This window comes from Lygodium microphyllum, chromosome 9 (assembly GCF_053477565.2).
Source record: "Lygodium microphyllum isolate KBCC chromosome 9, Lygodium_microphyllum_v1.1.10, whole genome shotgun sequence".
NCBI classification, from domain to species: Eukaryota; Viridiplantae; Streptophyta; class Polypodiopsida; order Schizaeales; family Lygodiaceae; genus Lygodium; species Lygodium microphyllum.
Genome location: NC_141143.1, coordinates 77,780,260 through 77,796,541, shown reverse-complemented (window position 1 = coordinate 77,796,541; position 16,282 = coordinate 77,780,260). Strand labels below are relative to the sequence as shown.

At 47.2% G+C, this 16,282-nt stretch overlaps 1 protein-coding gene across 3 annotated transcripts in view; it reads left to right on the top strand.

The window, feature by feature from the left end:
* The first annotated feature begins 537 nt into the window (after positions 1-537).
* LOC148031216 (heparanase-like protein 3) overlaps positions 538-16,282 on the top strand; it is a 42,065-nt gene continuing 26,320 nt past the window's right edge. The window contains exons 1-4 of one of the 3 annotated variants that reach the window (XM_087684749.1): positions 538-1,159; positions 2,284-2,320; positions 15,574-15,757; positions 15,837-15,982. In XM_087684749.1, the coding sequence (XP_087540875.1) occupies positions 944-1,159; positions 2,284-2,320; positions 15,574-15,757; positions 15,837-15,982 (583 nt within the window). In that variant the 5' untranslated portion in view covers positions 538-943. The remainder of the gene's footprint in view (positions 1,160-2,283; positions 2,321-15,573; positions 15,758-15,836; positions 15,983-16,282) is intronic. The other 2 variants (XM_087684750.1, XM_087684748.1) reach the window with 2 other exon arrangements.

The window sequence follows — 16,282 nt, the reverse complement described above, 5'->3', positions numbered from 1 at the left end:
TCATCGGCCATGTCTCATCAACCACTTTTTGCAAAATTTGCAATTTGTTTTAAAGGAGACCTTGGCTTTTTATGAGCGTTGGACTTAGCTCTTCACAAAGAGCATCATTTCTTGCCTAATCTTGCATTAAAGTTAAAGCACACTGAACTTAGTTTTTCAGCAACATCATTTCTTTAGTCTTAAGGATCTCGCTCTCTCTCTCTCTCTCTCTCTCTCATCCTTTATGGTGCTCAACAATTTTCACAAAAATTCGAGGTTTAATGTAAAATGAATTGCAAAAATGTCCAAAAAACCTTTTAAATTTAAGTAAGAAGGTTAAAATCTTAGCTTTTACAAAATTTTAGCTATAAAAATAACAAATATATTCGATTCCGTTTAAAACTCTCTTAAACAATTTAAAACAAAGGTTTTTGTATGTGCGATCGAAAATGTTTGTCGTGAGAGTGGTGTTCACAATATCCGAATGAGCTTTTGGAATATTATTATTGCAGCCTTTGGGGGTGATGAGAAAGAAGGGCGGGCGCACCATCGACCTTGCAAACACCTACACCTGATGATGGAATTGAAAAACACAATTCTGGCAAAAGTTGGAAAAAAATAAACGTTTGTAAAGCGGTTGGTGATGTCCGGCTGCAGGGAAGACCTGTCTGTTTCACTAAGCACTAGTGATCTTGTGTATATTCCTCCTGTGTATGCACCTACTGTATTATGCAATACAATAATAGCAATAACAGTAGTAATAGTTAAACAGGGACGCTTTGCTTGCAGGCAGAGGGAGAGAGGCTTCCTGCTCGACTCTGGAAGCTATGCCCATTTCTTCCTTTGCTTTACTTCTAAGCTCGATTCCTCTTCTCCTTCTTCTTCTTCCCCCCCCCCCCCCGCCCCTCCTCTCTCTCTTCTTCCCTCATTCACCTTCAATTGATCCATTTAGTCATCCTCCCCGATGATGGCTCATTGCCTCTCGCCCACATCCTTCTTTCTGCTCCTCCTCCTCCTCCTTCCTGCCCGCGCCGCCCACCCCGCCACGATCACCATCCGTGCCCTGCAGCCTCTGGACTATGTGGACGACCACTTCATCTGTGCAACCTTGGATTGGTGGCCCCCTGACAAGTGCGACTATGGTTCCTGCAGCTGGGACCATGCCTCCTTGCTCAACCTGGTAACGCTCTCTCTCATTGTCACCTAGTTCTTTTTGTGCATTCCTGACCCATTTGAACTGCTTTCTTGGTTTTGACTGCACTTGAGTTTTTAAGGGTTGCTGTACTGGGTAGCCCGCATGCTAGTCTGCAGTACTGCATGTGCATGCATATGATGCATATCCCTTATTTCACTTAGATGCATTATCATCCTTAAGTTTCATCTGTTGCATGCAGTACTGCTGCTCTACACAAGAAGCTTTAGACCAATTCCCACTATAATTGCCACATTGTGAGTTACGACAACATCATGAGCTTCTCCGTGGGAGGGGCCACATACCTAGCTAGGTGCTGTTGGGGGCAGGCGGTTGGCAGCCCGGGGTGAGGGCCAGCAGTCCCCTGCCCTCAACCACACCTAGCTAGGTGTGTGGTGCCTCTCGAGCAGAAGCTCATGATGTTGAACACCATAGGAAAAAAACAAGGGAAGAGAGCCCCTTTTGTCACCCTATGGGAAAATGTTAAAAACTTCTCGTGAGCTAACGTTAATGCATTGTCCCATTTGTATAGCTCACATTCACGGATGCCACTGACATGTGAACTATCCACAGTTACTTTCTTAATCATGCTTCAAATCACAATCTAATATATCATGCATAGATTAATTTGACACAACCTGTGATAGTTCGAAAATGAGCAAATGTTCCTAAACCTAGCATCAGGATGTGCGGTGCCAAATGTCCTTGCGCATAGAAACAGGATCATTGCACCGATAAATGTTTAGCATAAGGATACATCTTCAAATTAGACAAGTACTCGGTTTATGTGTTTCATTTGGTCACACAGAGTACAAGATGATAGGAAACTCTTCTCTGATGTTTTGACTTTGGTGCTTTCTATGCAAGGGCTTATAATGGACTTTATGACCTTTATCTGTTAGAAGTTTATCTTTTTATGAGATATAATATCTGCCTTCAGAGTGCATACAATTCCCAGATGAGATATTTGACCATTGAGTACACACTTCTTGTTATAATGAGTTTTACAGGGAGCCTTTACATGTAGAATCAATTGTTTGCTGTGCATTATAGTGTTGCAGGGAAGCTGGACAATGTGTTGACCAGTCTGTTATCTTTTGACCTTCCTGCAGAACTTGACACATCCCTTACTGAGACGTGCTGTCAAAGGTGCACAGCAGACCATGAATCTAATTACTGTGTATTGACTTTCTTACTTCTTTTATATGTTCACTAGTGAAAAACTTCTATTCCGGAAAAGCTTTATCCCACACAAAACTATCTGGTACTGACATCAGTTCTAGCAGAATGATGATAATGAACATGTTCAAATTATTCCATGACCACTTTTCCTACAGCCTCAACCAAATTAAAGAACTGTATTCAATTTTACCATTTTGCATGTCCTTCTGTATCCTGTATAGCACATACTCAGTTCCTTCTTAAAAATAACCCTCAAGTCAAGCCTACATACTCTGTTTTGGGATATAACATTCTTTAAAAAAAAAAACATCAATTAAACTATCTAGGCTTGACCATGAATCCTGGGACTGATCATGTGAGAGGCTTATATGCTATTTGTTTCATTTAAAAGAGATTTTATTGAAGAGAATAATCTATCCACATGCTTGCTGCTGAAAGGAAGTGAATTGAAGCGAAATATACAAGAGTACGTACCCTGTTTTTGGGATGTGACATTTCTTTCGTATGATATACCTGTGCAAACATCAAGCAGACTATCTTGTTCTGAATTATAGATAAATCCTATCAATCTTGTCTACTGTTGAGTGCATCAATACCAGCATTATTACCATCTAGATGTTTGGGTGCTGTTTTTACAGGCTACTATTGTGCGTGCTAAAGTTAGAATGTTGGGTTCAAACTTCGGGTGCAGTGGCTTGGGTAACAGATAAGAGGCCCAACATGTGGATACAACGTTTTTCAGGGGAATCAAATTTTTCTCATGGTTGGCCAGCAAGAGCATGATTTTCATGCCAGGCAGAGTGGAGTGAGGAGCATTGTCACGGATGGAGCTGATTGCTAGCATTATAGCTTAGTACATCTAGACTGTAAGGTGCAGTCATGCCATTGATTTACAGGACATCTCTATTGCAAAGAGAGTCTCCAGGATTTGGATAGAGATTATTCACACAGCGCATGGGAGATGGGAGAGATTGCAGGGTGGTGACTCCATGTGTATGAGTTTACAGTTGGGACTTGGGCACTTCTTTCAGCTTGAGTCATGTATAGTTTGGCATTACAGCCCTCTTGATGGGTTGTGATCTTTACCTAGACAGTGTATTTAAGATGTACAAGGTAGTCCCTCACAGGGCTTATTTTGAACTTTGTATTTTATCTTTGGGGTTTTCCCCAAGGTGTTACCATTATAATTTTATTTTCTTTTGAAAAAGACAGGATGTTGGATTCAAGAGGTGGACTAGCATGGGTGGTAAATCCCTGATTACAATATACAAAGGAGCATCCCGTCACGTTGCGTTGCTGCCCCGCCCTGAGTGCTCCCTTGTGCCAGCCCCTGACTGCTCCCTCGCGCCCGCCCCCGTTTGCACCTGCCCATCGCCATCGCACCCCCCTCAACCGCCCGTTGTCCTGTGGCACGCTGTCCCCCGCCAGCTCCCTCCCCCGTGGCGTGTCTGCCCTGCCTAGCTCCCCTCCCTGTGGGACGCTGCCCCCTCGCGCTGCCATCCCCCGCGCTGTCCCCACCATACCCACCCCCGCCCTGCTGCCCCCCCCCCCCCCCCAGTTGCTCCCTCCATTTGCAGCAACTTCCCCCCCCTCCGGTAGCACAGCAACGTGATTGGTAGGTTCTCAGAAAGGATGCACAATGGATACCTCTGGTCAAACGCCGGCGCATTCAGCACAAGTGCCCCCCAGTCAAACACCTTGCACGTCGTCCTCTCTGAGAGGGACAACTCTTAGCCGTCCATGCCACAGAGCTGGAGCTAAAGGAAACAACGATCTTTGGTCAGGTAGTAGGACATTCCCTATCCAGGGCCCAGCTTTGGGAGACCGGCTTCACTCCACGCTGCGCATTGGCACAACGCAGATCGTAGAGGCGGTTCTAATGGGCCAAGGGATCTTCATGGCACGGCTCACCTCGGCAGACGCAACTTGTGAGTTACTGGCTAGTTCACCCTATGTGTCCACGAAGGGGGTCATTTACATGATTCCTTGGTACAATGGCTTCACAGTGGAGGCATTTTCACTCCACAACAGGTTTCTTCGGCACCCGGTCACCCTTCTCTTTCCCGGCCTGCTGGCGATAGAGTATCGCCATTTGGTGGAAGACTTTGGACAACTCTTCCGCACTGTCCTTTCCGCCTCTTTCGCAGACGCTGTGACAGCCACAGGAGTCCCAAAGGTACGGGTGGCAGTGAAAGAGGTCAAGAATATCCCATAGTTCCTAGAGATTGAGGCAAGTGGACACTTCTTCAGGCTGCAGGCCATTGTGACTGGGCAGCCAGGGCATGAGTATAGAGACGACAGAGAGGGAGATGGCAGGGGGGCTGTAGGGAGCTCCTCAAACACAGCCACGACAGGGAGTAGGAGGGCGATCCCCCCCGGCAGAGCACCACGCGGCCCCCCCCCTCCTCGCCCTACTTGACAGGTCCATAGGTCTACACATCCACCCCCCCCACAGAGGTGTCACAGACCGCCTCACCCGAGGGCCCACAGCCCCCGTTCCCTTCCCCCCCCCGACCCTAGTCTACACCCCCCTTCCCCTAGAGATACTAGCCCCCCCACACCCATCGGGTGCCTCCGACCACCCTACCATCTCTCCATCCTCCCTCCCCACCATCACCCTCGCCGACCACCCACCCCCCCCCGATCCCCAACCAGTACAGGTGATCCCTTCCCTACCCATCCCCCCCCCCCACACAGGAAGTAAGGAACCCCAAACGCCAACATCCTTCGCCCACCGACAGTCTAGCTCCCCCTCCCTCCCTCACATAGCCACCAGTTCATCCGTCCATGCCGCCCATCACACTTACCCGAGACAGGCGTAGCTACTACCATAGGAGTTTTTTCGCAGTGGGCCATGGTCTTACTTGAGAGTTGCGGAGAGCGGAGTGTTCCCACTACCCCTGGAGATGGGAATCTTCGTGGTATGCACGTCTAGGAGCGGCAAAGTCCATCTACTAGCACCACCGGATAGACCAAACTACACCTTCTTCTGTCAGACCTCTCATATAGAAGGCTGGACGATGACTCAGATAGAGGAGGAGGTGAAGAGCTAGGTGACCTACCACATTTCCCAATGGATAGGAGAAGGTGGACTGGCACTTTTCTCCCAGCAGTGGCCGAGTTGCATGATGGACATCAACTGGTGGGCAGGGAGCGAGGTCCCTCATATGAGCATTATCTTTCGAGTCCCTCCACAATGGAGAGCGCTGGTAGATGTGATAGAGTGGCCCTTGGCACAGGCGGTCCATTTCTACCAGTGTACGGAGTCTCGCCTCTTAGCCTGGTTGATAGATGCCTTGGTGGTACCACCAAGCACATCCATCACCCCCATGGTCCATGCCCGAGGGCTATCATGGGGGAATGGAGTTCACTATCCAGGCCGGTAGCGAAGCACATCTGCATGTCTCATAGTTCCTCTTCTTCGTTAGCAGCTTTCACACCGAACAGATGCTTGTTCGGCTAGTCATAGGTCTCCCCATGAGTTTACACCTTGTGTCCTGGAATGTGAATGGCCTCCACTATAGTGGGGCATGTGGTTTCAGAAAGTTGATTGTTCGGTAGGAGCTGTAGCTTACCCTTGCCAGAGACCGATCGAAATCCTACTTCTACAGGAGCACAAGCTCACTCCCCCCGAGGCCCAAAAGGTAAGGAAGGTGCTCATGAGCAGCTCGCACACTTACTGGGAGCACGCCATCGGTGCCCACGGCAGGAGTGGAGGCGTATGCACCTCTATTGACTCGAGTCTCACCGCCTGTGTACGAGACCATGGGATGATAGTGGCAGAGAGGGTTCTATGCATCTGATTGGATATTGGGGACTCATGCCTTGGAGTTCTCAATGTCTATGCCCCTACTGAGGTTAGGACACACAGCAGGTTTTGGGTGGAGATCGCGGATGGACTCCCAGAGGTGGACTCCTAGATCGTTGGAGGAGACTTCAACAACCTGGAGGCTTTAGAGGACTAGCAGGGCAAAGGCAGAAACTACTAGGGCATGGTTGGGGAGGAGCAAGAGGCATGGGAGGTCTTCCTACTAGCAGTAGGAGCACGCGATGCCTGGAGAGATCCTGCCTTCCACAGGAGGGAGAGGTCACTGGACTTCTCTTGGGGATACAGGAGGCTAGATGGAGTCCTACTGGAGTGGTTGGACAGGTTCTATGTGGGAGAGTGGGGATGCTCTCATGGAGGCCAGATTGGGTAGTCGGGCACCACATTGTCTAACCATTGCCCGGTTCTTCTGACACTTAATCCCCCAGCATCTACCCTAGACACACGATCCTATCAGATCCCTGACATAATCTATAGGAGGGAGGAGGTGAAGAGACATATTGAGCAGATTTGGACCATGGAGTGGGACAGGAGGGACCAGATTGCAAAGGAGATTGCAGAGGTCCTAGCCGAGTCGAGTAGTATCTACCAGGAGGCAGCCATATAGGCCAGGCAGCAGAGCTGGGAGGAGGAGAGAGTACTCCGACAGGACCTTGCAACCACGTAGAGATTATTACAGGAGGTACTAGGGAATCCCACCCTCCACGCACAGGAGGTGCGTGCGCAAGCAGCCATCGCTGGCCTAGAGGACAGGCGTTCGGAGTTCTCTTTCCGCACCTCAGCAGCCTTCTGGGCGCAGGAGGACACAATATGCAAGGAGTTTTTTCAAGTGCACCAGCCTCACACCTTAGGAGAGCAAATACGCAACCTTTGGGATCAGTATGGGAGGACTCGTTCTAGTCCAGATAAGGTGATGGAGATTGTCACTGACTACTACAGACGCCTTTTCCAGCAGGAGACAGCCTCAACTAGAGGAGAGCGATGTAGACAACAGGTTTGCGATCATATCCCGTCCCTAGTCACAATGGAGATGGGACGCTCTCTCCTAGCCCTCTTTACAGAGAAGGAATTAGAGGAGGCTTTCCATACACAGGACAGGCAGAAATACCTAAGAGAGGATGGCCTCTCTAAGGCTTTCTTCACTACCTACCGGGAGGTGGTGAAGGATCCCCTACTGATGCCCTTCTAGGAGATTTTTACTTCAGGACAGATGCCAGGAGTCTTCCGGTAGGCCTCATTAGTCTTCTCTCCAAAGGGGGAGACTGGTTGGAGCTTTCCCAATGGAGACCATCATCTTATTGTCAGTGGCCTATAAGGCACTGGCGAAGATGATTGGTAGGCGACTATGCCATGTGCTTCCAGACATCATTCATGACACACAGACAGGCTTTGTCTAGGATAGGAGCATCCTAGACAATGTATTCACCTTCTTTGAGGCGACAGAGTGGGCTCAGCACAGTGGACAGGGACTGGCCGTACTACTCTTGGATTTCGAGAAAGCTTATGACAAGGTGGACTAGGATTTCCTAGAAGGTACCATGGTAAGGTTGGGCTTCCCCCATGCTTGGATCCGCAGGGTCTCCACACTTTACAGATCGGCTACCAACAGGGTTCTCATAGGTGGTAGGCGACGGGAGGAGTTTCGGCTGGAGAGATCGGTCCTGCAGGGCTGCCCCCTGGCCCCGTACCTGTTTCTACTCTTTGCAGAGGTGACGTCTCACTTCCTCAAGTCACGAGTAAGCGGGTTACGCGGCCTCCAACTTCCAGTGAGAGAGGAGATTGAGTTGCTAGACTCAAAGTATGCAGATGATATAACACTCTACATAGAGGACGATGAGTTGATGCTGGAGAGAGTGAGGCTGGCTCTTGAGGTGTTTTGTTCTGCAACAGGAGAGAAAATCAATTGATGAAAGTCAGTTGGTTTTCTCATAGACTCAGACTCTAGCACGGAGTGGGGTGTCCACCTAGGATTTAGATGGGTGAGTAGAGGACAGTAGACCCTGTCCGTTACCTAGGGTTCCAGGTGGGACTCTCTCGACTCTATTTAGAGGAAGCTGACCTACTGGAGCATTGCTCGTCTCTCACTAGCAGGCTGAGCCCTGGTGGTCAACTAGGTTCTCCTAGTAGCGACGGCCTTGTACATCGCCTCGTGTTGGTGCTTCTCCTTATCCTATGTAGTGCAGCTTCGTCGCCTAGTGCGGAACTTCCTTTGGTCTAGGTCAGACGGGCTCCAGGGATTATAGGGTCAAAGTGGCGTGGGTGACCATCATAAGGCATCGGTCAGAGGGAGGGCTTTGGATCATAGACCCAGAGTATCAGAGTATGGCCCTCTTGGGCAAGCTAGTAGTCCGTGGTCTCACACCAAGCGGGTAGACCTGGAAGGTCCTATTGCAAGAGGGTCTTTAGGATTGTAGACCGAGGCTTGGCGGTGAGTGGAGGCCGTCCCTGAGATGGATCTTCACAACAGCCCAAATCACCCCCTTTCCCCCCCCCCCCCCCCCCCAGATCACCTTTCCTACGCAGCTTGCTTCGTGTGTGGCAGGGCTTTCGTAAGCCCCTAATCCAGAGCCCCCCAAGCTGCCAGGAGGAGATAGGCCGTCAGTCGCCGGTGGTGATCTGGAACACCCAGGTTAGAGATCGGGAAGGGGCACAGATTGGCGAGCGCTCCCACATCCAGTGGGCTGGATGGGAAGCTAGCCTGGCTCGTGCCATCAAGACATGGCGGGAGGTATACAAGATGGTGGACGAGAAGGTGCTACAGCGAGTAGTAGGCTACTAGAGAGGAGTGGAGTTGAGGAGAAGGGAGATAGACGTAGCAATACCTCAGGAGTGGCTTGCTCCCCTGATACGAGAGCCGATAGAGCCAATAGAGGGCAATAGAATGAGGGGATAGCTGTCCTTTCATGGAGGAGGATTCGAGTGATTGGCCTTCAGGGGAAGACATGGCAGTTGGACCCTTTTGTCTTTTGGGAGGAACTCAGGGAGTGGCACCTCTGGATTTGGGAGGGCAGGCCACTTGATGAGCTGGAGTGGGATCCGGGGAAGTGGCTATGGCCGGTCAACACTGCAGTCGCCAAGAAGCCACCGAGGTTCCTGGAGTACACTGCTAGGATTGGCAGACACGTATTGATGCAGGAGGATATGGATTGGGTGCCGTCAAATAGCAAGCACTGGGTGGAGCACACGGAGCCTTTTCGACGGACCTTCTGGCGCCGCCTATGGGATAGTTGGAGGCCAAGGAGGGTATCGTATTTCTTATGGCTAGTGGCACATGGAGGCTTGGCAGTGGGAAGTTGGCTTGCCCAGATGCAGAAGGAGGGAGGTTGTAAGCACTGCACAAAACATCATTTGGAAACCCCAAAGCACTACCTTTGGTCATGTGAGGCGGCGCAGCTCGTGTGGAGAGGAGCATGCTGCATCCTTCGCCGCATGGCACCCAGCCTTGGATGTATCTCATGGGGAGCTTTCTGCTGGCAGGTAGTCAGCCAGGTCCGTCACCTTCTGTATGAGGCCGGGATACAAGACATGATATTCATTATCGAGGCAGGGTCGTGCACAGTGGTCGGTTTGGAGGCTCTACCGATCTGCTAGGTATTGGAGCCCACAACAAACCGCTTTGAAGTATGGGAGATCATAGGACTCTTACTGGATGGCATATTTGGAAGGCGCGGTATCAGGAGGTTTTTGGCAGGGAGAGACTTTCAATACAGGTGACCTTAGCAGAGCTTTGGACCTCCATCATCCACTCCCTCCGCGACCGATGGGATCAGGTGCAGGGCAAGTCCAGGACTTGTCAGGAGCTTTGTTGTCATTTCATGCATACGTGGGGCAGCCAGGACCTGTTTTTCGAGATGCAGGCAGGCAGCCCCAAATGGCAATACACCCCCCCTCCATGGCTTCTTGCCCCCATACCCCCTAGACCGCCCTAAGAGGCTTGTACATCTGATATATTTGTGACTCTGCATCAGCTCCAACTAGTTTGTTGAGCATGATGACTTCCTTGTATTCAAGGTTTTTTCTGAAGTAATATAATTAGCCACATTTTATTTGCACCAAAAAAAAGAGGTGGACTAGTGGAAGATTGTACCTATTCAATGGTTAGTTTGTGGCAAGGAAGGTGAAGGATTGTGAAGACCATAAAATTTGACACACCATGTTGCTAGTTGGCTGGTTGGCCATAGGGCCATGTACAGGTCAGCCTATGGGATAGTTGGAAAGTGCCTACCTTCTGCTTTTCTCCATTTGAGGGTGCCATCATTATTGGCAAAGCATTTGTTTCTCTCCTCTTGTGGTCTATCTCAGCTAGCCATCTTAGTTTTGCATTTAAAAGAAAAAAGGGGAAAAAAATGGTATCCATTCTCTTGCCTCCAAGTCTCTCTCTTTTGTCATTTCCCCCGTAAATGTTGCTATTGGGACCTTCTGATTAGACGCCTTATTGTAGATTCCCAGGAGATCACAGCATTGGGAGGCAAACTAGAGAGACTATCCATGGGATTGACAAAGGGAGATGGGGACAGATTGCAGATCACACAATGGAGACCAATCAGTTTGCATTGAACTGCTTATAAGATCCCTGCAAAGGTGATCAACCTTAGATTGTCCCCTTTGATCAGAAATTATCCACCCCACCCAGACTTGCTTTGTTTAGGAGCACAACATCCCGTACAAAATCTTCACCTTCAAGGAATCCACTGCTCTTTCTCATTCTAGAAACAGAATTGTGCTTGTTCTTGATTTCTACAAGGCATATGGTCGAGTAGGTTGGGAGTTCTTGGAGGGCACCATGTTGAGAATGAGATCCTTGTAGAGCTAGGTCCTTGTCAATGGAGTTAGAGGAGAGAGGTTTAGCATTTAGAGATCAATGAGACAAGGATGTCCACTTGCTTCCTTCCTATTCTTATTTGTAGTAGGGGTTATTAACTCCTTCTTCAGATCCATAGATATCAAAGGGATTAGGTTACCCATTCTAGAGCTAGATGAGCTCTTGATGTGGAGTTTGCAGATGATATAACAGTATATTTTCATGGGGATGATAGCAAATTCCAGGCGTTTGCAATAGCAACGTAGTTTTTTAGTATAGCTTTTGGTCCTCTAATTAATTAGCAAAAATCCTATGGTTTCTGGGTATGTGACACCAGACACTAGATTGGAGATCCGTAAGGACTTCACTTGTAATCCTTGCTGGACCTTAGTGAGATATCTTGTATGGCATCTGGGGATTGACATTATCATTACCTTTGAGTAGCGGCTGGCACCTCTCCTTTTGAACATTATGTAGAAGCTCCTTTATTGGAGCACCATGAGATTTTGTTTATCAGGGAGAGTGTTGGTTGCCAATCAGGTTCTGCTAGTGAGCATATGGTATATCACTTCCTAGTGGGCTCTCACTAGGTCATGCATTTGCCAGGTGAAGCATCTCATAAGGAATTTTATTTGGGTAGGAAGAGACAGGAGCCCAGCGAGGTACTTGTGATCTTATCACCCAGCTTAGATCTAGAGGTGGTTTGGGGATCATTGACCAATATTGCCAGTATGAAGATGTTTTGGTTAAACTCATTCTTAGGGGTCACCTTCTAAGCAAGGAGCCTTGGAAAAAGTTATTGCTATGGAGATTATTGTCCATCACACTTGCACATAAAAGAGTGTGGAAGCCTAGCATTTATTGATTTTTTCAAGGGAATAGGTTCAGAGATCTAGGGAGGGGTTTTGAGTTCAAATTTGCAGCTTCCATCATTGAACGTTGAAGATCTATTTCATCTGGCCTTCACCAGCTAGCACTGCCCACAAGAGAAGATGAGGCAGCCTCTTCTCTTCAATTATCACTGGGATCAGAATCTGGCCACACCCACACCCTTGCACAAAGGACCTGTCTTTCCTAGGGGGGATTCTCCACACAGGTTGCCTTCTCAGTGGAAGACTAGTTTTCTTTTCAGTATTTGGTGTAGGAGACTCAAAGATAGAGTGTGTTGGGCCTTAGAGTCACCATAGCATGATAGTGACAAAGGGAGTTCATCTTGAGTGGACTGACACATGCAGCTGTTGGAGTTGGATAAGTCTCTTCTCTAGACGGAACATCCTATTGGGGATGAATGCGATTGGCAGGTAGTGTTTTCATTTTTATGATGGATGGCTAAGGGAGGAGTTGGATCAGGCAGAGTATAGGTTAAGGATTAAAGTAGTGGCACACTATGATAGTAGATTGTGCATTCTCAACTACTTGCATGATAGGACACTAGGCCTGCTAGAGGAGGCCCCTAAAGAGACTACAGTGGGATCGACGAGTGTGTGTTTGGAGAGACCCATCCTTCTTTGGCTGCATCACAAGGTTGGGGAGGAGGATAGAGATGAGCAGGATAAAAGCAGAGCTGGTTGCTACTCAGCATTGAAACAGACTAGGCATCTCAGACTTCAGTGCCTTTCTTGACAAAGTTTCGGAAGAAGTCGGATGATAGCTTCAGATCGGTAAGCCTTTATGGTGTAGTAGTAGCAATATGAGGAGGATCTGCTTTTCTCAGCCCCTTCACTATGAAGGACTTGTTGTTCTTGAGAGACACTGATGAGCTAATTTTGGTTAAGTGGCGATGGAGTGGAAGCCCTTCTGTAGCAGCTTGGGAATCCAGTTACCTATGAGAGTAGAAGTTCAAGGGGCCAACACTTACAATGTACTTAACCTACTGTTTTGCATCTAGACTCTTCACCCCTTGCTCACCCAAATAAAAGTCTACATGCACCCCCAATCCTTGAGTCTGGGTCTAATAGAGCATTGACAAGTGGTCTTTAATCCCACAGCAATCCAAATTTAGGCCTCCAGCTTAATTATAACTTCTCTCAACATAGAGGGCTGTGCCATTGCATAGTCTAAGTCAAAAATTCTATCACACTCCTCACCCAAATTCTCAGGCCACACACACTTGTGGATCAAAGGTTGGAACTCTCTCCCATTCATCCATCAATAATTACACTTCCCTGATTGATTGTTGAGGGAAAGCCCATATAAGCCTTGGTTCCCTCTAGGAAGTCTTGGTTGACTTTGGGATAGGAATAATTGAAATCCAAGATGATAGCATCAATTTCCTGAGCATCAGAATTATACTAAAAGATATTGTCCAAATTGCTCCATTTGGATGAGGCTTGTGTGCTTATTGATACATTCAAACTTAGTCTATATTGACAGTATTGTCTAAAGTACTCCATTCTTGGACAAAGCCCATCTCCATTTAATGAACGGTCTTTGGAAGGAGGGGCCTAAGTTTACTATTGATGATTCTTGTCCTTCAAGATAATCAGGTTTGTAAAATCTTTGACTCACGAGTTCGATGAAGCGAGGGGCTCCTTGACTAATTTTGTAATAGTTGCTAGGAAAGCTGCTCCTGGAGAACATGATTGAACTTTGCAATCACCTATAAGTAGACCTGCTTGCTGCTGCACTTCCTTTCATAGATTTGAGCTGGGAATTTGGCATACTGCAAGTGGTTGCATCTACAGTGAGGAGAATGGAAGCAGGAGTGAGGGTGGTGCCCCAACTTTCCACCTTTACCAATTGCTGCGATTCCCCTCATAAATTCTTTCTAGTTGCTCCAATAGAAAATCCCCAAGCCTCTAATAGCCCCAAGAGAACTCCAAAGAGCGTTTCCATCTTGAAGATGGCTAAATCTCTCCATGCATCTTGGGTCCTTGTGGTGAAAAAAAAGGCCTTCACTATTTTTGTTCCACATTTACATTACGTTGGGACTCAAGACCTCTCTCTTGCTGATCCTCCAAGGTTTTAAAATGTAGAGTTGCCTTTGCAAGAGTTCATCATGTCAAAGCCTAGAATGTGTAGCTAGTGGCAAATGATGAACCATGATATCTAACTCTAAGAAGTAGGGACACCCCAATCGACCTACCTCTAGGAGAAGAGATGCCTAAAGCCAATCAACTCTCTCTTTAACACGAAGGGGAGTGCTTGACTATCCTGCCATCAACAAGTACTCTGTGGTGAGAACCGAGTGAATCTGCTGGTGTTTAAGGACATATACAATGTTGCAGGCTTGAAGGCAGCTGCGGGATGCTCAAATGCTGGACTAAAGTCTGCCATTGCAAATGACAACCAAAGGCAGCCAACCTACCCCCTCCTCCCTTGCCCCCCTTTTTTTGTATTATTCCTCTCCTTGCTGAAACATCCTACTGCAGGACAGCTGTATTGGAAGCACTGCATGAGCATCTATTAATGGCTGCCAGCATGCAGGCTGAGAGGGTGGCTGAAAGCTGGACTGAGTGGTTGTGTAGATTGGGGGCTGGACGTGGTGTTAGGGGCACTGGCAAAGCTCTACTGGCAAAGGCTGAGGTGGAGAGGCCAGTGAAAACTTCTGGTGGTGTGACAAGGGAGAGGAGTGGATGGCAGGTAGAGGGTGGCCAGGTAGAATAGTGCCAGTCGGGGGAGTGTTGACAGAGCAATATTAAGGCTGACTGTACCAATGTTCGAGTTGCAACCTTCATAGCATGCAGATGTAGGCGATAAACCCTTCAAATCTCATGTAACTTCCTAGTATGAAGATGATTGAAGGATATGGGGCTGCTAGGTGGCAGCAATAGGCAAGGTAGAAGGTGCCAGCGTTCAAGTTGCAAGTTTCTTAACAAGCAAAGATAGATGGTGAGCTCTTCAAATTTTACCTTCCTATGAAGATATGAATAATTTCGAATGCTAAAAGAAATCTGAGGATCCATTCTAATAAGATTTGGCAATGACCAAAAACTGAAGCCAAATGCATGTAACTATGCAGAAGATTATGTTAATGAAAGAGGTCCTTCGATAAACATATTTGCTCCAAGGGGAATTTATTGGAATTTTCAGAGCTTGTGTATGTGTGCATGTATGAGCATACAATTACTATGAATCTTGCTGATCAAAGAGAAGGGCAATTTGTTATTCACTCATCCTCTTGATCCAATGGGGGAAATTCTGGAGTTTTGTGGGTGTAAGCACACAGTAGGTGTGGGAGTGCCATGAATATCCTTAGCCTTAGCACCTATATAGAAGGAAGCCCAAGCATTTGCTAATAGTTTGTCCTTCTGAGCACCAAATAGGTATGAGAGTACTGTGTAAATCTGTATTTGAAACATCTAAAAACTATCAGGCTCTAGCATTGCCGATATTTTTCTTCCTTCTTCTTTATTGAGGCCCTGGCAATAATTGAACTACATGTTTTTTTTTCTTTAAATAGTCGATTTATGTTTCTTTCACTGCTTTGAACGTCAAGTCTGAGTGATATTATTGTACTGATGTTTTCTTAATGTTCTCCTCCTGTATCTACTCTCAAAACTTAAATCAATCCACATCTCAAGTCACAAGGAGTAATGCGGAGACTTGGAAATTGTAAAACAAGTTAATGCTTACGTCCAAAATATGCTGCAGCATTCTCACCTTTAAAGATACGCTTGGGAGGTTCTTTACAAGACAAAGTGATATACGATGTGGGACATCCTTTAGAACCTTGTACGGAGTTTTCAAAAAGTCCATCGTCTCTGTTCGGATTTTCTAATGGCTGTCTGCCTATGTCACGCTGGGATGAACTTCACAATTTTTTTCAGGAAACAGAGTAAGCTGGTTTCAGTTAGTTGCATCCTTTAATGTCAGATATCAGACATGCCATATGAAACATTTCTGATATTTTGCAGATCAGAGGTGGTTTTTGGACTCAATGCTTTGTATGGGAGGATAAAGAAAGGCACTCATTATACAGGACCTTGGAATTCAAGCAATGCACAAGAGTTTATCCAGTATACTGTGGATCATGGCTACAAGATCGATGCATGGGAATTTGGTGAATACATGAAACTCCCCTATTTGACTCTCCTTTATGTTTCTTTCGATAAATATACTTACATGTCTCTGTTTTTTATACTAAACGATCACCAGTCAAAAAGAAAAACCGAGACTTGCTAGTTTATGAAAGAACATTGAAGGGAAAAGTTATCTAATAATACACTGCTTGCAGATATTGTCATTAATGTGCAATTTACAGAATATTATTAAAGTAAAAGTGCCAGGAGTGTTTTAAGCAGATGCCACAACTTTGAGAAAAACAAAAACAGCTGGGATTTTTAGAGTGCTGAAGTAAAGA